Source organism: Theropithecus gelada, chromosome 3 (assembly GCF_003255815.1).
Source record: "Theropithecus gelada isolate Dixy chromosome 3, Tgel_1.0, whole genome shotgun sequence".
Lineage (NCBI taxonomy): Eukaryota > Metazoa > Chordata > Mammalia > Primates > Cercopithecidae > Theropithecus > Theropithecus gelada.
In genome coordinates, this window is record NC_037670.1 from 50,328,708 (window position 1) to 50,349,585 (window position 20,878).

General features: G+C 51.7%; 1 protein-coding gene across 2 annotated transcripts; it reads right to left on the reverse strand.

The window, feature by feature from the left end:
* Nucleotides 1–6,919: 6,919 nt before the first annotated feature.
* ZFAND2A (zinc finger AN1-type containing 2A) lies at nt 6,920–15,921 on the reverse strand. Of its 2 annotated transcripts, XM_025379386.1 has the most exons (6): nt 15,670–15,918; nt 14,195–14,294; nt 13,687–13,781; nt 11,027–11,158; nt 8,186–8,337; nt 6,920–7,443 (listed from the first exon to the last, which is right to left on the reverse strand). In XM_025379386.1, the coding sequence occupies exons 2-6, from the start codon at nt 14,247–14,249 to the stop codon at nt 7,335–7,337; spliced, it is 543 nt and encodes a 180-aa protein (XP_025235171.1). In that variant the 5' UTR covers nt 14,250–14,294; nt 15,670–15,918; the 3' UTR covers nt 6,920–7,334. The 2 variants fall into 2 exon arrangements, with proteins under 2 accessions (XP_025235171.1, XP_025235172.1); XM_025379387.1 differs by lacking the exon at nt 6,920–7,443 and having other exon boundaries at nt 8,020–8,337; nt 15,670–15,921.
* Between the last annotated feature and the right edge of the window lie 4,957 nt (nt 15,922–20,878).

Here is a 20,878-nt window from a genome sequence, read left to right on the forward strand (position 1 = left end):
AACTCCTGACTTCAGTGATCTGCCCGCCTCCGCCTTTCAAAGTACTGGGATTACAGCTGTGAGCCACCGTGCCTGGCCGTTAGTAGCTGTTTTCATAAGACTGTGAACCATAGCTGATCAGTCCAACTGTTGCAAAATACTCTCAACCATGTCCCAAGGATCTCTGGCCTCAAATTGGATTAAGCTGGCTTTTCTCATTTACAGCAAAGCTTAAAGTGATACCACTTTCTCCACTTCTCTTTCTTCCTACAAACTTCATGACACACCCTGGATGCTTGTTGTCTGTTTACGCTAGATTCAGTATCTAATGCACCTCGTGTTGTCAGAACACATGCAGCACTCAGTTCAGCTGTGTTCTTGGTAGGCCCCAGAAAGCCAAGACTGGTTGGGTTTCTGACACCTGAACAAGTTTAGGAATCACTGCTTCAGACAGAACTTCCAAGATTTACCGCCAAGAGACCCAGCTGTGTAGCACAATGGAAGATGGGCTTGGACCCCCGCAGAACAGAGAATCAGAGGCTGCGAATGACTGACAAAGTGTGGGTGCCACAGAAGTCCTGGGGAACTGAGTCAACCAACGCCCAGCCCAACAACCGGCCCAAATCACCCCAGCAAATGATCACACCGCTCAGCACTGTGCACTGACCCTGGCTCACTGAACAGCCGATTTTATCTAGAATGTCTTACACTTTCTTCCCAACTGCCATAGAAACAGTAACCTTTCTAATTGCTCTCATTCTCCAGGGACTGTTCAAGTGCAACCAGGAGATGGAAACGCTGGCCCATGAAGAGCCTCCTCTGAGTGGACTGCTATTTCATTTTTTTTTTAAGATTCACCACAGCACAACTATCTGCAAAAATAGCTTTAGTGTGGAATGAAACATCCAGAATGCGGGCCGGGTGCGGTGGCTCACACCTGTAATCCCAATGCTTTGGGAGGCCGAGGCAGGCAGATCACAAGGTCAAGAGATTGAGACCATCCTGGCTAACACAGTGAATATCCCCATCTCTACTAAAAATACAAAAAATTAGCTGGGCGAGGTGGCAGGCGCCTGTAGTCCCAGCTACTCGGGAGGCTGAGGCAGGAGAATGGTGTGAACCCAGAAGGTGGAGCTTGCAGTGAGCCAAGATCACGCCAGTGCACTCCAGCCTGGGCGACGGAGCGGGACTCTGCCTCAAAAAAAAAAAAAAAAAAAAATCCAGAATGCAAAATTAGAGAGCTGCTCTAAAAAGTGTTTTTTTCTTTTTTTTTGAGGCAGAGTCTCATCCTGTCACCCAGGCTGGAGTGCAATGCCACGATCTCAGTTCACTGCAAACTCCACCTCCTGGGTTCAAGCGATTCTCCTGCCTCAGCCTCCCAAGTAGCTGGGATTACAGGCACGTGCCACCACGCCTGGCTAATTTTTTTTGTATCTTTAGTCGAGACGGGGTTTCATCATGCTGGCCAGGCTGGTCTCGAACGCCTGACCTCGTGATCCGCCCACCTCAGCCTCCCAAAGTGCTGGGATTACAGGCGTGAGCCACCGCGCCCGGCCGAAAGATCCTCATTCTTAAGCTTAACATTTGACTACGGCAATTTCAGCCACTGACCTATTTTAGGAACTCATTTCAGAGCTGATCTTTCAAGTGCAGTCTTAGGCTTACAGAAAAGAATACATCTGGAAGGTTAATGAAGAGTACATTTAAAAATATCCCCGACCCCTTTTAACTTTGTTAACCTAGAGAAACTGAGTTAGGATTGACCGGCTGGTTACATCCGTCCTTCCTGTGACGCTGCACCTAATTTCTCACCAGGAATGCTGGACGCTGTCAACCCTCACTCTGACTCAAAGGCCTTTTGGGGACATCTTGTGAAAATGTTTGATACTGCAGCCCGTACACCAGAAAGGGAAGTAGCAGCCAGGCTCCCAGGATCCTGTCCAAAATGCTGGGCACCAGGGGCGACAGCGTAGCCCTAGGCCCTGCCCAAAAAACCCAGTGATGCCAGCCAAAGCCCAACTCAGACAAAGGAGAGCCCCCACGGCAGGGGGCGAGGACGCTTCCCGAGACGTGCTTCCCCCGCTGTAGGCAGGTGGGGAGACGACGGGAGACGCCAGGCACAGGATTGCGAGCCTGTCCAACCCAGCGAGAGAAAACGTTCAGCATCTGCAAACATCTGCTCCCACGCCCCACCAGTCCAGGTCCAAATCCGCTTCTTCAGGCAGGGCTGGTGACCTCCACGGTTGACTCTAATGCTCCAGTCAGCGGGGCCACGGCCGAGTCGCCTGCTCTGGGTGACACTCCAGCCAGCAGGGCCACGGCCGACTCGCCCGCTCTGAGTGACGCTCCAGCCAGGAGGGCCACGGCCAACTCGCCCGCTCTGAGTGACGCTCCAGCCAGGAGGGCCACGGCCGACTCTCCCGCTCTCGGTGACACTCCAGCCAGCGGGGCCACGGCCGACTCGCCCGCTCTGAGTGACGCTCCAGCCAGGAGGGCCACAGCCGACTCGCCTGCTCTGACGCTCCAGCCAGCGGGGCCACGGCCGACTCACCTGCTCTGAGTGACGCTCTGGGGACACCTTCATTTCCATCAGGGAGGCTTCGGGTTCCACCAACTTTTTTTTTGAGAAGGGTCTCGCTCTGTCATCCAGACTGGAGTGCAGTGGCACAAACATGGTTCACTGCAGCCTTGAGGTCCTGGGCTCAAGCAATCCTCTCACCTCTGTCTCCCGAGTTGGTGGGACTCCGGGCATGCACCACCACACCTGGCTAATTTTTGTATTTTTTGTAGAGACAGGGTTTTGCCATGTGGCCCAGGCTGGTCTCGAACTTCTGGGTTCAAGTGATCCACCCACCTTGGCCCCCCAAAGTTTTCGTCTTAGAGGCCTGAGCCACCACGCCTGGCCTTGCTCTTAAGTTTTATACTTCAATACTCCGTCAAATCGAAGACAGAAAACCTAGCGCATGAACCAGGCACTGCCCCTCCCTGCTGAGAAAACGTGCCAGGGCTGTTTGGCCTTTGGTGAGAGTGCTAGACTATGCCATCCAACAGAGACAGCACCAAGCTGACCACCCAGTTTCCAAATTTTGAGCAACCACAGTAAAACCCAGCAAGTGAAATTCATTTTAATGCTCTATTAACCTAGCATATTCAAAATATTTTTTTTTTTTTTTTTTTGAGACGGAGTCTCGCTGTGTCACCCAGGCTGGAGTGCAGTGGCGCGATCTCGGCTCACTGCAAGCTCCGCCTCCCGGGTTTACGCCATTCTCCTGCCTCAGCCTCCGAGTAGCTGGGACTACAGGCGCCCGCCACCGCGCCCGGCTAGTTTTTTTTTTTGTATTTTTAGTAGAGACGGGGTTTCACGGTGTTAGCCAGGATGGTCTCGATCTCCTGACCTCGTGATCCACCCGCCTCGGCCTCCCAAAGTGCTGGGATTACAGGCTTGAGCCACCGCGCCCGGCCGCATATTCAAAATATTATTTCAACATGTAAATGTTTTTTAAACAAGTGAAATTCATTTTAATGCTTTATTAACCTAGCATATTCAAAATATTATTTCAACATGTAAATATTTTTTAAACAAGTGAAATTCATTTTAATGCTTTATTAACCTAGCATGTTCAAAATATTATTTCAACATATAATTTTTTTTTACTCTTCAGGCCTTGGTTTTATTTGCATTTCTAGAAATATACACACACTTCTAACTCTGTGCTACAAAAATTATACAGCAGTCCCCGTTTATCCTCTAGGGATCTGTTCCAAGCCTCCCAGTGGATGCCTGGACCCCACTCTACAATAAAGGCAACATGGAAACAATACTTTTAACAGTGAGAGTGAGAGAGAGAGAGAGAGAGAGACAGAGACAGACAGACCGACCGATAGATATTTGGTATTGTCTTCAAAGCCCAGTGTGTTTTGGATACTTTTTTTTTTTGAGACAGAGTGTCACTTTGTGGGCCAGGCTGGAATGCAATAGCACAATCTCAGCTTACTGCAACTCCTCTTCCTGGGTTCAAGTGATTCTCCTGACTCCCAAGTAGCTGGGATTACAGGTGCCTGCCACCACGCCTGGCTAATTTTTGTATTTTTAATAGAGACGGGGTGGTACCATGTTGGCCAGGCTGGTCTTGAACTCCTGACCTTGTGATCCGCCTGCCTCAGCCTCCCAAAATGCTGGGATTACAGGTGTGAGCCATCGTGCCTTTTTTTTTTTTTTTTTTTTTGAGACAGTCTTGCTCTCTGTCACCCAGGCTGGAGTGCAGTGGTGTGATCACAGCTCACTGCAGCCTTGACGTCCCCAGGCTCAGGTGATCCCCCCACCTCAGCCTCCTGAGTAACTGGGACCACATGCACACGCCATCATGCCCGGCTACTTATTTTTTTGAGATACTTCATCTTACTACATTGCCCAATCCTGTCTCAAACGTCTGGGCTCAAGCAATCCGCCCACCTCAGCCTCCCAAGGTGCTGGGATTCCAGGCGTAAGCCACTGGGCCCGGCTGGAAACATCTCAATTTGAACATTAAATTATCAGAACATTGTTTAAGACTTTAAAAATTAAAAACATTTTTTCATTAGAACACCTCATCTGCAAATTCAGTTCACATACCCAGGTTCCTAACGTACCTAAGTTTTCCACTGACTGAACCAAGTTAGTGGTTTTTAAACTTAACCACACTGAACACTGTGCCGTCTGCACTTTCACTGCTCCACAGCACACATGGCCGGCAGTGCTGGAGACGCAAGGAAACGGCTTGTCCAGGCGCAGTCCCAGACCAGACGTGTCACCCAGGCAGCTCCAGGTGTAAACCTGAGTCCACCTCAGACCACAGAATCAGGGCCTCGGGGTGGGGTCCAGCACCCTCCCGAAAGGAGCCCTGTGTTTTGACACAGGCTAGGGCTTGGGAACCGCTGGCCTAGGACAGACCCCATGAAATAAGCACAGAAACAGTCACATGTCACCTAGTGTCAGGGATGTGCGTGGTCAGGTGATTGCATTGTTGTGCAAACATCCTAGAGTGACTGACACAGTTCAATGGTCCGATGGTCCGGCCTCCTCCACACCTAGGCTGTAGGGCGTAGTCTGTGGCTCCCAGGCGACAAACGTGTGCAGAGTGCGAGTGCGCTGAATGCTGTGGGCCACTGTGGCACGGCGCTGCGTGTTTGTGCTTCTAAACCTAGGCCTGGTGTGGTCCAGCCTGCTGGGAGGATTACATCCCAGCATTCTGTCGGACTGAAGGATGACCAGCTCGTTTTTGTTTTTTTTGAGATGGAGTCTTGCTCTGTCACCCAGGCTAGAGTACAGTGGTGCGATCTCGGCTCCCTGCAACCTCTGCCTCCCGGGTCCAAGCAATCTTCCTGCCTCAGCCTCCCAAGTAGCTGGGATTACAGGTGCCCACCACCACGACTGGCTGCTTATATTTTTAGGGGGGACGGGTTTTCACCATGTTGGCCAGGCTGGTCTCAAACTCCTCCAAATACCACAATGTACCCCATCAGTATGTACAATTATGTCAATTGAAAGTAATAAAAGCAAACAAGTTTGTGACAGATTGAAATAAAAAGGTATAGTGAAAATACAGCATCATCGGGTGGTCCGTCATTGACAGAAACATTGTTTGCCTGACTGCAGGTCTGATCACCTTTTCATACAACGGAAACAATACAAACCCTGCCCGTTACATTTTTAGACGGTGAAACCAGAAAAAAAAAAAAATGCAGTGGCTCGTGTTTTTGTGAACTCTCAGCGGGATGCCTGGTGGGCACATCTGGATGGCCAGGGCAGTTCAGATCAGGATGGAACTCAGGGGCATTTTATTTCACCTTATTCCAGCACCCAAGTTCCCAGGAAATCACTGCACTCTTGATGTGCATAGTAGCTGTCAGTATAAACCTAAGACCAGTATTTATGTTACCCGTGTTCATCGCTTCACAAATCAGACAGTGGTGGAGAGTGTCAGGCCACGAAGGGTGCATCTGTCATCTAAGCCACGAAGGACTGTGGACCTCACACCCCACCCTCCCTCCCCTCCCCTGCATTGTTTTGGCTTTCTGCTCTTCAATCCCATAAAACCCAGTCTCCTGTAATCTCCAGTACTTGAGGAAGCCCTATCCTGCCATTGTTGTTTTAAGTCACTTCTGGAAGTTTCCACTGCTTCGTCACTGGACAGAGCCATCTTCAACAGGTGGCATTTTGCAACTTTGCTGGTGCTGAAATCACATCCAGGTGCAAAGCAGCTGTCTCTCAGGCTGGCTGGCTGCTGACAACCGTGCTTTTTTTTTTTTGAGATTGAGTCTCACTGTCTCCTAGGCTGGAGGTGGAGTGGCACAATCTCGGCTCGCTGCAACCTCCGCCTCCCAAGTTCAAGTGATTCTCCTGCCACAGCCTCCTGAGTAGCTGGCATTACAAGTGTGTGCCACCACCACACCTGGCTAATTTTTGTTTTAGTAGAGATGGGGTTTCACCATGTTGACCAGGCTGGTCTCCAACTCCCGACCTCAGGTGATCCACCTGCCTCCGCCTCCCAAAGTGCTGGGATTACAGGCGTGAGCCACTGCACCTGGCTGAACTGTGCCTGTTTTAAGTTGGCTGTGGCAGGGACAATTGGTCCAGGAAGACACACCTTCTCTCACACAGCGAGTCCCAGCCCCTTGGAAGTCAGGAGCAGGCACAGCCGTGCCTCAGGGAATGCGAGTAGTGCCTGTGGCCACCGCTGGACAAGAACCCTCAGCCAGGCAGGTGGATGTCCTTCCCCACCTTCTCGGCCAGAGAGCCACATCGTTACAGAGGCAACATGGTGAAGAGTGCACAAGTGAGCCGTCTGGTGTTTGCTGGTTTTGAACTCCTGACCTTAGGTGATCCACCCACCTCGCCCTCCCAAAGTGCTGGGATTACAGGTGTGAGGCACCACGCCCAGCCTAATGTGTGTATTTCAATGGGAAAGTTTCAAGGTTTCAGGCTATTTGCCATTAGAAGTACGGGGGTACCCAAGTGCGGAAGTTTTCTAGAGTGGAGATAACCCACACGGCAGCGCGGATGGGAAGGACCTAATCACTCTACTTTCCACCACAAAGAACAAAGAACAACTCTCTTCAGGTTTGTCTTGAATGACACAGAAGGGTTGGTCTGAAGATCTTGGAGGGCAGAAAGCTGTTTCAGAAACCAGCTCTTCGATGCTGCTGCGAGCTTGTGGAGTGAGCTGCTTTTGTAACCTGGGGCCCCGGTCCTGTGTCCTTCATCCACCCTGATGAAGTCACACCACTGGAGCATCGCGTCACACTGTAGTTACACACGCAGCCTTTCCATGGTCACCACTGAAGAGCTGCAGCACCCCACGCAGACCTAACTGCGTTCACATGAGCCGGGTGAACCAGTACCTGAGTCGCTGGGCCAGCCCTCCAGGAGCCAGGGCGAGGAAATCTCCCGACGGCTTAGATTCAGAGGCTGTCATGGGTGAACACCTACAGAGAGGGTGGATGGTCAGCTCAGCCTCCACGTGCTGACCGCAAGAACCCACACAGCTTCCTGCAGGTAAGCGACTACCACCGACCCGGCCCAGGGACGGACACAAGACACCACCAGGTGCAACAGCTTAGCAGATGCAGATGCCTCCCAATTTGACAAATATTAGCATTATGAGTTGAATCATATCCCCAAGACACGCTGGAGCCCTAGACTCAGTACCTCAGAGTGTGACCTTCTGTGGAGACAGGGTCTTTCCAAAAGTCACAAGTCTTTAAGGGATCACGAGTGTGGGATCACATGACCAGCATCCTTACAAAAAGGGGAAGTCAGGACATACACAGAATGACGTGTGAAGATGAAGGTGGAGACGGGGGTTGCGCATCGACGAGCCCCGAGATGCTGGGGAGATGAAGCCGATGCTCCCCGCAGGCCTCAGAAGGGGCCAGCACTGCCAACACCCTGCGCCTGGACTTCCAGCCCCCAGAACTGTGAAAGAACTGATTTCTGTGGTTTGAGCCGCCCAGTTTGTAGTACTTGGTGACGGCAGTAGTGGGAAATGAGAACCACCAGAATCAACTTCAGCATTCAACTTTATTATAGTCCCATCTCCCTCAACAAACAAGGTCAGCAGTCAGTGTGTGACGGTGCTCAATGGGGCGCCGCCTCCCACTAGAGTGCAAGCTGCTTCCACGCAAGCTACTGCGTGTTCCAAGCCATCGCAGCTGAGTCTCTTCTCACCCGGCTTTGACGGTAGGGCGACTCCCGTGTCTGCAGCTATGGTCCAAAGGGTGTCTGTGCTGGATACAGAAGTTGCCGTGACACTGGGCACATGCCATCTGCAGCATCTCTTTCTTCTTGCAGCCCTCTTTTGAGCAACGGTATGTAAAAATCTGAGAGAGCAAAATGACTTCAACAAGTCGTTCTTTTTTTGGAGACAGGGTCTCGGCTCTGTTGCCCAGGCTGGAGTGCAGTGGCTCAATCTCGGCTCACTGCAACCTCTGCCTCCTGGGCTCAAGTGATTCTCCTGCTTCAGCCTCACTAGTACCTGGTACTGCAGGTGCACACCGCCACATGCAGCTAATTTTGTCTATTTTAGTAGACGTGGGGTCTTCCCATGTTGCCCAGGCTGGTCTCAAACTCAGCCTCAAGTGATCCTCCCACCTTGGCCTCCCAAAGTGCTAAGAATACATGTGTGAGTCACTGTGCCGACCTTAATAAGAAATTCTTTTAAGAGCCCCCAGTAAGAACATTCACATTTAAACTAGACATGGCTCCTGTCTGCACAGAGTACAGATGCAAAATTTCATTTGACCATCTCAGTGCAGGTAAGAAGAACATGGGGCCGGGCACGGTGGCTCATGCCTGTCATCCCAGCACTTTGGGAAGCCAAGACGGCTGAAGTGCCTGAGCTCAGGAGTTCGAGACCAGCTTGGGCAACACGGTGAAACCCCATCTCTACTAAAATATAAAAAATTAGCCAGGCATGGCAGCGTGTGCCTGTAATTCCAACTACTCGGGAGGCTGAGGCAGGGGAATTGCTAGAATCCAGGACGCAGAGGTTGCAGTGAGCAACCTCACGCCACTGCACTCCAGCCTGGGCAACAGAGCAAGACTTTGTCCCTTTAAAAAAAAAAAAAAAAAAAAGGCCGGGCGCGGTGGCTCAAGCCTGTAATCCCAGCACTTTGGGAGGCCGAGACGGGAGGATCACGAGGTCAGGAGATCGAGACCATCCTGGCTAACATGGTGAAACCCCGTCTCTACTAAAAAATACAAAAAAATTAGCCGGGCGAGGTGGCGGGCGCCTGTAGTCCCAGCTACTCGGGAGGCTGAGGCAGGAGAATGGTGTAAACCTGGGAGGCGGAGCTTGCAGTGAGCTGAGATCCAGCCACTGCACTCCAGCCTGGGCGACAGAGCGAGACTCCGTCTCAAAAAAAAAAAAAAAAGAAAAGCCAGCATTGAAGCTGGGATTCCCATGAAGATGGCCCGGAGGGGCTGCTGGGAGGACAACAGACAGCAGCAGCCAGGAAGCAGGGAGCAGGAGGGAAGGAGGCCAAGCACGGGTGACAGGCAAGCCCCACAGAGGCACTGGCTCCAGGAGCTCTGGGACAGGGGAGGTTGTCCCCATCAAGAAAAATATCTAGGCCGGGCGCGGCGGCTCAAGCCTGTAATCCCAGCACTTTGGGAGGCCGAGACGGGCGGATCACGAGGTCAGGAGATAGAGACCATCCTGGCTAACACGGTGAAACCCCGTCTCTACTAAAAAGAATACAAAAAACTAGCCAGGCAATGTGGCGGGCGCCTGTAGTCCCAGCTACTCGGGAGGCTGAGGCAGGAGAATGGCGTGAACCCGGGAGGCGGAGCTTGCAGTGAGCTGAGATCCGGCCACTGCACTCCAGCCTGGGCGACAGAGCGAGACTCCGTCTCAAAAAAAAAAAAAAAAATCATGTCCCTGTACCCAGTGTTTTTTTTTTGGTGCCAGGGTGTAGGCAGCCATGTAAATTCCTAGAGTCAGAACTCCAAAAGGGGAAGGCGGCAAGCAGAGTGGGGAGGGTTCCAGCAGCCGGGGGTGGCCCTCCAGTCAAGGCAGGCAGGCATGGCCATGCTGAGCGACCATGCAGGAGGGACCCATGCAGGGATGCAGGCAGAACAGACCATGCCCACCACAAGGGCGGGAGCAGAGTGGGCCAGCAGCAGCCTGGAGGGCACACCTGTGCGGGGGCCTTAGGGCAGTGCTAGGTGAGCCCCCACCAAGGGAAACTGTGTCGTGTGGGAGAAGTGGGTATGCCAGAGAGAGCTGTGGTGTCTCAGAGGCTTAAGAGACCTCCAAAGGCTGAGGGTCCCAGGACACAGCCACAGCAGGGGGAACCAGACAGGGCCAGAAAGGGGGGGACCAGAGCAAGCTTCCGTACAGAGAGTTTTGTGTGGCAGACTAAGGAACACCAATTTTATTCTCTATGTTTGAGACTAAGAGTTACTTGGTTTATGGTAATATAATTGTAAAGTACTGAACATCATATACTAAGATAGTTTGTAACCACCAACCAGGACCCGTGACTAGGAACAGATTAAGCCTGACAGTAGCCAGCTCCCTAGAGAAGCTCCTTGAGCTGGGTGTGGTGACATACACCTGTAGTCCCAGCTACTCGGGAGGCTGAGGCATGAGAATCGCTTGAACCCAGGAGGCGGAGGTTGCGGTGAGCCAAGACAGCACCACTGCACTCCAGCCTGGGTGACAGAGCGAGACTCTGTCTCAAAAAAAGAAAACAAAAAAAAGAAACGAAACGCACATGAACAGAATGGATCTAGAAAGCCATGTGAATTCTCCGTCTCAGGAGGTAAACTAGTAAATTCCAATCAAGAACGACGAACCTGACCTGGGATCCCTCATATTAAAGAACATTTATAAAACTCAAAACTCAGGCCGCTCGTAGTTTAGCACAGGGACAATGCAGCCTTAGGTCACAACTTTTCTACTTTGTATATCAACTATTGAGACTAATTTTCAGGTAGAAAACTGACTCTTCCCAAGGAAAAACCAGGCTTCTCGGATGAAGGAACTGAGGTGGGCTCTGTCCTTACCTTCTCTTTCTTCTTCCCAGGATGAGAGTCACAGTCTCTGTCAATGTGATCACTAACCACCACGTCTGGTATCTGGCCCTTTTTCACTGGGATGGGAGTATTACAGAGTGGGCATACCGGGACCTGAACATCCTAAAAACAACATGTGGGGAAAAGAAAGAGATCAGCCTGTTACTGTGTCTATATAGAAAGAAGTAGACATAAGAGACTCCATTTTGTTCTGTATTTGAGATGCTGTTAATCTGTGACCCTACCCCCAACCTTGTCCTTGCAAGAGACATGTGCTGTGGTAACTCAAGGTTCAATGGATTTTGGGCGTGCAGGGTGTGTCTTTGTTCCTAGAAAAGCTAGGTATTGTCCAAGGTTTATCCCCATGTGATAGGATGAAACAATGTTGCTAAAAGGTTTATCTCAAGGCACAGGATTTTCCTTTAAATTTATTCATGTCACAGAGATCCTTCTTATGTCTTACTGCTAATTTCCTCCCTAAAAACGATCCTATTGTCCTGCCACTCCCTTATCTTTAAGATGGTAAAGATAATTATCTATAAATACTAAGGGAACTCAGAGGCCGGTGCCGGCATGGGTCCTCTGTAAGCTGAGCGCCGGTCCCCTGGGCCCCCGCTTTTCTTTCTCTATACTTTGTCTCTGTGTCTTATTTCTTTTCTCAAGTCTCTCGTTCCACCTAAGGAGAAACACCCACAGGTGTGGAGGGGCAGCCTACCCCTTCACAACAAAGGTAAGATGGCATCTGAGACTCATACAACCTACACTCACAAAAGTTTTAAACGGGTACTCCTGCGCGGCACACACTTAAACACAAAGTACAAAAACCGGTCTCCCGAGCCCTCTGACAACAAAGCATCGTTGGGTCACGGATTAGCGGCAGCCATCTCTAGAATGTGGGCATCAGCTGCCCTAAGGAGTCCAGTGAAATTTCAACGAATGGACTTCAGCTGACTGCAGAAACCAACTGGGGCCATCTCAGGCTGGCATCGCCCAGGTGAGAGCAGAGCCTGCCCAGACGCCTCCACAGGGAGGAGATGGAGGGAAACACAGACCACAAAGACCCTCCAGCTCCCCTCAATCACCAACGGCCTGATCCCCTCTGCGGTCTCCCGGCAGCTTCTATGTACCTGGAAAGTTGTTTGTGCCCAGATGAGGCCACGTGTAACCAGGGCGAGCTCCCAGGCACTAACAACCGTCACTGGCTGCAGGCAAAGGTTGCAGGGGCTCTGAGGGGTGGACCGCCCAGCAGCTGAAGGCCCAGCAAGGCTAAAAACCTGAGCTGGGGGCTCTGAAGGGGAGGACCGCCCAGCAGCTAAGGCCCAGCAAGGCTAAAAACCTGAGCCAGGACAGGAGTTGATGGAAAGGCCAATGAGAAAACTGAGGTGGCAACTGACATCAAACGGGTGACAGGTGATCACGGAATTATGGGCACACCTTAATTATCTGCAGCCCGAGCTGGGAGAGTCACAGGTGGTGGTGCTCCCTCATTTGGTCAAATGAAGAAATAAAGTATTAGTAAACGGTCTCCAGCCAGACCCCGCCCATGCCAGGGCAGGAAGGGGCAGTGGGAAGACACGCTGGGCAGTGTGGCTTAGTCATCCGTGCCTAGTAAACGCAGGGAATGTGAGTCACTCTCCCTACCCTCGGTGATGACCTACAAATGGCTGGAGGGTCAGACCCTGGCCAACACTGGTCAGAGCAGAGAATGCTGGGCCACCCACATTACCACCGCCACCAGGGAGAGTTCACCAAAACGACCTGTGACCTAACCAGAGACAAAGCGAACATGGGCTGGGAACCATCTGAGAAAAGTCAACAACAGAAGTCTCAAACCTCTGGACTCGGGGGCAAGCTCATGTCCTTAGAGTCCTCTTTCAGTTTCTACTGTGTACTCTGGCAGTCACCAAAATACGACGTCAAGGCTGCAGTTATTCAAATAAATAAGCATATTTACTGCCTTCCTGATTGGCTTCCAAGTCAAATATTAAAACCTCTCTTGCATCCCGTGAAGACACAGCTATGGTGTAACGGATCAAAGGAACCATGTATTTGAACTTTTTTTTTTTTTTTTTTGAGATGGAGTCTTGCTGTCGCCCAGGCTGGAGTGCAGTGGTTGGATCTCAGCTCACTGCAAGCTCCGCCTCCTGGGTTCACACTATTCTCCTGCCTCAGCCTCCTGAGTAGCTGGGACTATAGGCGCCCGCCACCATACCCGGCTAGTTTTTTGTATTTTTTTAGTAGAAGCGGGGTTTCACCGTGTTAGCCAGGATGGTCTCGATCTCCTGACCTCGTGATCCGCCCGTCTCGGCCTCCCAAAGTGCTGGGATTACAGGCTTGAGCCACCGCGCCCAGCCCTTGAACATCTTAAGTAAGCTGGAACACAAGGTTACAACTAAGTGACTCCATGAGTCCCTGACAATAAGATCTCAGTTGCCTGAGAGTCATCCAACAGAAAGACCTGTGAGGGCAGAAATGTTCATCTGTACTGCCTAACAGCGGGCACGTGAAACAAGGCTAGTGGGATTGAGAAACCGGATTTTAAAATTTAAGTTTCACTGAGTTAGCCACGCGTGGCTAGTCCTACCATACCAGCAAGACAGTGCAGCTTCAGACAGTGAAGATGAGAATCTTTTGAATTAAGAATGAATTACCTTCTGGAATGCAAACGGACACTTATGTGCAGCATATGTAAAATGATCTTTACAGAAATCTTGTTTACACGCATCACATTTTACTGGAAGAAAATCTAAAACACAAAAAACAGGGAAGTGTTTTAAAGACTGGAACAAAATAATTATAGAAGGGACTATCAAAGTGTTTACCTACACTGAGTGCTTCAGGCTTATAAGATGGATAGGTCCTCAAGGCCCACACATGCGAAAACAATCCCAGGGTCAGGCTGTCTTTTAGAGAGAGACCCCATGGCCTGAGGCATTGCAAGTACTCAAGCAGCACACTGGATCCACTCAGCCCTGCCAGCCTGCACCCCTGCACCCTGCCTGTGGTGGATGCTAAGTGTCCAACAGAACCTGCACCAGCGCAGTTCCCAATACTGAAAAGCCAGGAAGGCCAAGACACAATTATCAGCTAATTAACATAACAGTCAGCTTCCCCCCAACAAAATACCATTTTCCATTAAGTCTCTTCAAAAGTACTTACCTAGCTGCTTGCAAGTTTTTTCTGAGCAATGCTTCCCCAAATCAGGAAACTCCATTATGACAACAGTGCTCAAAATGCTGAGGGCAGAGTTAAGTATCACCTACGAGAATTAGAATAGTTAGGAGGAAAGCTGGACTGCCCTTCAGTCACCAGGATTTACAATTTATAGCTAATGAAAGTCAACAAACGCGCTGTGTGGGGAGCGTTCAATGGAGTTTGAGTACAAATACCAGGTGTCGGACATTCGTAATTAATCCCATTAAGAGACACGGACTCCTTTCTAGCCTTTTAATTCCTAGTCTATGAAGCACTCCTTGAACTCGGGTTTCTATTTCAACTCACACTGAGAGGGGCGACAGCCAATTCACACAGCTGCCAGTGATGATTACGATTCTGGTGAATTTTAAGTCACAATTTTATCCATGGAATATACTTGTTGACATAAACAAAACTCTGTTACTAGGTGCTAAATCACGTTAGCTGACTCCATTATCCAGAGATTTAACTCTGTCCCTCGCCTCTCCAACTCCCTTAGGCACTGAGTCTGTGAACTTATTCCTCGATGACATCAACCTGGAGTTGACCAGGGAGAAGCGCAAGCTGTTAAGTCACCATGGAAAACAGGCAAACAGCTGGTGAAATTGCTGCACTCAAGAGAGAATCAAGGGGTTCACGAGGTCCCCTCCATGATCTAGTACCCAATAGCCCTCCTGGGGCCTTTTCCTGGGGCTCACGAGGTTCCCGTCATCTAGTACCCACTACTAGCCCTCCCGGGGCCTTTTCCTGACCTTCCCATCAGCTCTCTCCACCCTCCTGGAGGCCTCCTAGGCTGTCCCCTGTAACTGGAACACTCTCGCCCACAGCAAACGTCTACTCATCCCCTCCTGCCTCGGTTTAAAGCCACTCCAAGCCTCCCCAGTTCCCTCTAAGTTACACACCCGCTACTCAAGGTGCCCATTAGTTCTTTCCCTGCCCATATTCGCCCACAGTTTCCAATTACGGATCAGCTGCTTTATTACTAGCTCCCCGTGCCCGACACACAGCAAGCGTTCCGAAATTGTTTTGTTCAAGGAATTCACAAGGATTTGATGTGAATCCCCAAATGATTTTGTTCTGGACTCACAACAGCCGTCCGAAGAAGCCAACACCCTACCCTGGCGGGCCGGGCATGTAGCAAGAAAACAGACACTTCTACGTGGCTGTCGCTCGGCTGGCGAGTTAACGATCCCGTCCGACTCGGTACTACGGCCCCAATGGCAGGCCCGGCCCCCAGCAGACAGGCCGGACCCCCAACCGCCAGACCCCCGGCAGGCCCGGCCCCCAACAGACAGCCAGACCCTCAGCAAGCCCGGTTCCCAGCAAACAGCCGGACTCTCAACAGACAGGCGGAACCCCCGAACAGCCTGACCTCCCCTGGCAGGCCCGACCCCCGGCAGACCTTGGCCCCGGGGGACAGCGTAATCCCGGCCCCATACCTAGCTCTTGTGCGGGACCCAGGCAGCTGCGGTAACAGATGGAGGAGGCAGAAACGCAGGTGTCCTCCTTCGTAGTCGGCTCCGGGTAGCAAAGCAGAAAGAACCTCGACACTGGAACCGAGACGCTGTCGGACGCACACCTACGCCCACAGCAAAACGCGACATCGCGCCGCCAGCGGCCTACGGCCATTTATCTGCACCCCCCGGACCTGAGAGCCGTCTCGGCCTTCGGGTTTCCGGGCGCGCCCCGACGACGTCTCCCGGAGACCGGCCAATCCCGCCAGGCCGCGGCCCAGTAGCGTCGGCGCGCCTCGAAGACGTCACCAGCCATCCGGCCAATCCCATCCCGCCGCGCCGCGCAGGCCCGCCCACTCCTGGCCCTTCCGCTTCCCTTCTCGAAGCGTCCAGTCGCTTCTCGCAGGCGGCGCGCTTGCTGAGTCACAATGAGGCGGCTCCGCGCAGGCGCAGTGAGGCGGGCGAGGCGCGGGGAAGCTGTCAGGGTTGCGGCCGGGGCCCTGTGGGGCAGGAGGGCTAGGCCGGCGTGAGGGAGGAGGCCTAGCGACCCATCCGGCGCCTCCCGCGCGGCCCACCCGCCCACGGCCGCGCCTCCTGCGGGTCCCAGGAGGCCTCCATCTCAAAACAACGTGTTTTTAGGTCATTTCAAACTTAGGGAAAAGCTTCAAGAATAATACCGAAAATGTCAGTGTCCCCAGCACCCGGATCCTCCAGTGTAACCCTTTCTCATTTCACCGCGCTGCCCCCGGCCCCCTGGGCGGTTATGTGGCCGCGTGGGGTTGACTCTGCCTAGGACTGCGGTCTCTGTACAGAACGCCCTGCCCGTAAGGGGCTCCGTCTGGGGACGACCGCGTCCGGCTGGGCAGGAGGAGGGGGTGGGCCCAGAACATGGAGACCAGCTTGGGCAACATAGCGAGATCCCATCTCTGCAGAAATAAAAAATTAGCAGACCAAGCACGGTGGCTCATGCTTGTAATCCGGGCACTTTGGGAGGCCGAGGTGGGAGGATGGCCTGAGGTCAGTGTCTCACAGGTCCGTGTGAAGAGACTACCAAACAGGCTTTGTGTGAGCAACCAGGCTGTTAGGGGCAGGCGGGCTGAGTCCTAAAGGAGAGTCAGCAAAGGGTGATGGGATTATCATTAGTTGTTACAGGCTTTGGGATAGGCAGTGGAGTTAGGAGCAATGTTTTGCGGATAGTGGGTGGGTCTCACAAAGTACATTCTCAAGGGTGGGGAAATTACAAAGAACCTTAAGGGTGGGGGAGATTACAAAGTGCGTTGATCAGTTAGGGTGAGGCAGAAACAAATTATAGTGGTGGAATGTAGTTAGTTGAACGTCCTCAGTTAAAACTATTTTCACTTCTTTTGTGGATCTTCAGTTGCTTCAGGCCATCTGGATGTATACATGCAGGTCACTGGGGATATGATGGCTTAGCTTGGGCTCAGAGGCCTGACAGGAGTTCAAGACTAGCCTGGTGAACATGGCGAAACCCGAAACCCTGTCTCTACAAAAATAAATTAACCCGGCATGGTGGCTTGCACCCCTTGGGTGGTGGAGGCATTAGTCAGCTGTGAATGTGCCCTGCACTAGAACCTGGGCAGCAAAGCAGACCCTCCCTCAAACCCAAAAAGCATCGTGCTAACGGGACCAGATGGTCGCCTAATCAATAGAGACTACGCCTATTCAGGTAAGGACAGACACGACCAGGCACACTCTTTTTTGTTGTTTTGTTTTTCCTTTATTTGTTTTGAGACGGAGTTTCGCTCTTGTTGCCCAGGCTGGAGTGCAGTGGCGTGATCTCGGATCACCGCAACCTCCACCTCCCGGGTTCAAGCGATTCTCCTGCCTCAGCCTCCCAAGTAGCTAGGATTACAGGCCTGCACCACCACACCAGGCTAATTTTGTATTTGTAGTAGAGGCAGGGTTTCTCCATGTTAGTCAGGCTGGTCTCGAACTCCTGGTCTCAGGTGACCTGCCTGCCTCAGCCTCTCAAAGTACTGGGATTACTGGCGTGAACCACCGCGCCCAGCTTGTTTTATTTTTTAGACAGGGTCTTTGTCATGCACATCCGTGTGAAGAGACCACCAGACAGACAGGCTTTGTGTGAGCAATAAGGCTCTTTTTTTTTTTTGAGGCGGAGTCTCGCTCTGTTGCCCAGGCTGGAGTGCAGTGGCGCAAATCTCGGCTCACTGCAAGCTCCGCCTCCTGGGTCCACGCCATTCTCCCACCTCAGCCTCCCGAGTAGCTGGGACTACAGGCACCAGCCACCTCGCCTGGCTAATTGTTTTGTATTTTTAGTAGAGACGGGGTTTCACCGTGTTAGCCAGGATGGTCTCGATCTCCTGACCTTGTGATCCGTCCGCCTCGGCCTCCCAAAGTGCTGGGATTACAGGCATGAGCCACTGCGCCTGGCCGCAATAAAGCTTTTTAATCACTTGGGTGCAGGCGGGCTGAATCCGAAAAGAGTCAGCGAAGGGAGATAAGGTTGGGACTGTTTTATAGGATTTGGGTAGGGAAAGGAAAATTACAGTCAAAGGGGGGTTGTTCTCTGGTGGGCAGGAGTGGGGGTCACAAGGTGCTTAGTAGGGGAGAGCCTTTTGAGCCAGGATGAGCCAGGATGAGCCAGGAAAAGGACTTTCACAAGGTAATGTCATCACTTACGGTAAGGACCGGCCATTTTCACTTGTGGTAGAATGTCATCAGTCAAGGCGGGGCAGGGCATTTTCATCTCTTTTGTGATTCTTCAGTTACTTCAGGCCATTTGGGCGTATAGTGCAAGTCACAGGGAATGCGATGACTTGGCTTGGGCTCAGAGGCCCAACAGTCTTCCTCTGTGGCTCAGGCTGAAGGGCACTGGGATGATCACAGCTCACTGCAGCCTCCACCTCCCAGGCTCAAGCCATCCTTCTTCCTCAGGCTCCTGAGTAACGGGAGCTACAGGTGTGCACCATCATGCCTGGCTAATTTTTGTATTTTTTGTAGATGCAGGGTTTTGCTATGTTGCCTAGACTGGTCTTGAACTCCTGACCTCAGGTGATCCCTCTGCCTCGGCCTCCCAAAGCAGTGGGATTAGAGAATGTGAGCCACTGTGCCCAGCTTATCGTATAGTCTTTACTCTTGGTTTTCACCAGAGGACTCAAGGGCTGTGAAAAGAGCAGGACCTCACCAGCTGCACGGCAGTGGTGACTGGCTCCATCTGCTGTCCCTCCCAATGCCACAACATCTCCCCTTGAAGGCACTGCCCAGGCCCGGACTCCCACCTTTCAAGATGTCTGGATCAGTGCAGGACCTCCTTCTTGGTCACCTCGCTCTCCTTGGACTGGTTCATTAACCCTGTTTTACCCACATTTTTTTTTTCTTTTTTCTTTTTTTTTTTTTTTTTTGAGGCGGAGTTTCATTCTTGTTGCCCAGGCTGGAGTGCAATGACTCGGTCTCGGCTCACTGCAAGCTCCGCCTTGCAGGTTCAAGTGATTCTCCCGCCTCAGCCTCCCAAGGAGGATTATAGGTACATACCACCACACCCACCTCATTTTTTTGTATTTTAGGAACAGATGGGGTTTCACCATGTTAGCCAGGCTGGTCAGGTGATCCACCTGCCTTGGCTTCCCATAGTGCTGGGATTACAGGCGTGAGGCACTGTGCCCGGCCTACCCCCTCTTTTCTCTTGATGTAAGTGCTGCTTTGATATGGACATTTTAATCCATAATCTGTTAACATTTATGTATTAAGTTTACTACTGTCTGTGGTTTTCAGTGTTGACTGACCTGTGGAGTGGCCTGAGCCTGAATGCCCGGGGCTATGGCTACTGAGTGAATGGGTTGTGCTAAGGGGAATTGCCACCTTGGGAACCCTGCGTAGTTATAGCTTTTCTGATTAAGTATCAGTAAAAGTCTGACCTTGTGAAAAAAACAAACAGGACTGGCCCTGCTTGTGTTTCACCTTGCGTTGCTCAGTGATAGTTCTGCAAAGTCGCAGCAAAATGGAATCATGTAATTATCGTGAGTGTTGGTGAGTAACACCCCTAGGTCCTGGCTCCTGGGACATAGAAAGTCAGGTTCCTCCGAGCTGCCGGCCACAGCAGTTTTGTTAAGCAGTTCATTGTCAACCTTGTACGTGTGTCTCTCTCAAGGTTCCTTATTTAATAACGTCTAGTTGATTCATTAACATGGAATTCATGGCCAGTACCTCTGTCACTCATGCCTGACTGACGTTTATCAACACGTCTTTTTCTCCCTCAGGCACATGGCAGCCTTCTTGCAATCAAGAAACTACGTGGGGCCAGGCGCGGAGGTTCACGCATGTAATCCCCACACTTGGGGAGGCCAAGGCGGGTGGATCACCTGAGGTCAGGAGTTTGAGACCAGCCTGACCAATATGATGAAACTCCGTCTCTAGTAAAAATACAGACATTAGCCGGGTGTGGTGGTGCACACGTGTAATCCCAGTTACTCGGGAGGCTGAGGCAGGAAATCTCGGGGGTGGAGGTTGCAGTGAGCTGAGATCGCCCCACTGCACTCCAGCCTGGGCGACAGTAAGGCTCCATCTCAAAACAAAACAAAAAAATTAGCCAGGTGTGGGAGGGAGGGCGCCTGTAATCCCAGCTGCTCAGGATGTTGAGGCAGAAGAATCGCTTGAACCTGGGAGGTGGAAGTTGCAGTGAGCCGAGATTGTGCCACTGCACTCCAGCCTGGGCAACAGAGCGAGGCTCTGTCTAGAGAAAAGAAACAATGCTAAAGTCTGATCCTCAGACCCCATTCAGTTTTTTGTTGTTGTTTTTGTTTGTTGAGACAGAGTCTTGCTCTGTCGCCCAGGCTGGAGTACAGTGGTGAGATCTTGACTCACTGCAACCTCTGCCTCCCGGGTTCAAGCAATTCTCCTGCCTCAGCCTCCCTAATAGCTGGGACTACAGGTGCTGCCACCACACCTGGCTAATTTTTGTATTTTTAGTAGAGACGGAGTTTCACTGTGTTAGCCAAGATGGTCTAGATCTCCTGACCTCGTGATCCGCCCGCCTCGGACTCCCAAAGTGCTGGGATTACAGGCGTGAGCCACCGCGCCCGGCCCTTTCCGGCCCTTTTTTCTCTCTGAGATAACAAGACAGTAAGCTCCGGGGAAGAAACAGGACCCAGCTTCATCTTTTCTTATCTTTTCTTGAGGCTTAACAGGGCTGCGCACGTCTTCAAATATTTGCTGA

Excerpts from the sequence above, each read along its gene's own strand:
- ZFAND2A (XM_025379386.1), bottom strand. The coding sequence starts at position 14,249 with ATGGAGTTTCCTGATTTGGGGAAGCATTGCTCAGAAAAAACTTGCAAG. Across the intron at positions 11,159-13,686 it reads GTCCGTTTGCATTCCAGAAG|GATGTTCAGGTCCCGGTATG; the intron begins GTAATTCATTCT and ends TGTTGTTTTTAG. Across the intron at positions 7,444-8,185 it reads CGCCCTACCGTCAAAGCCGG|GTGTTCACCCATGACAGCCT; the intron begins GTGAGAAGAGAC and ends CCCTCTCTGTAG.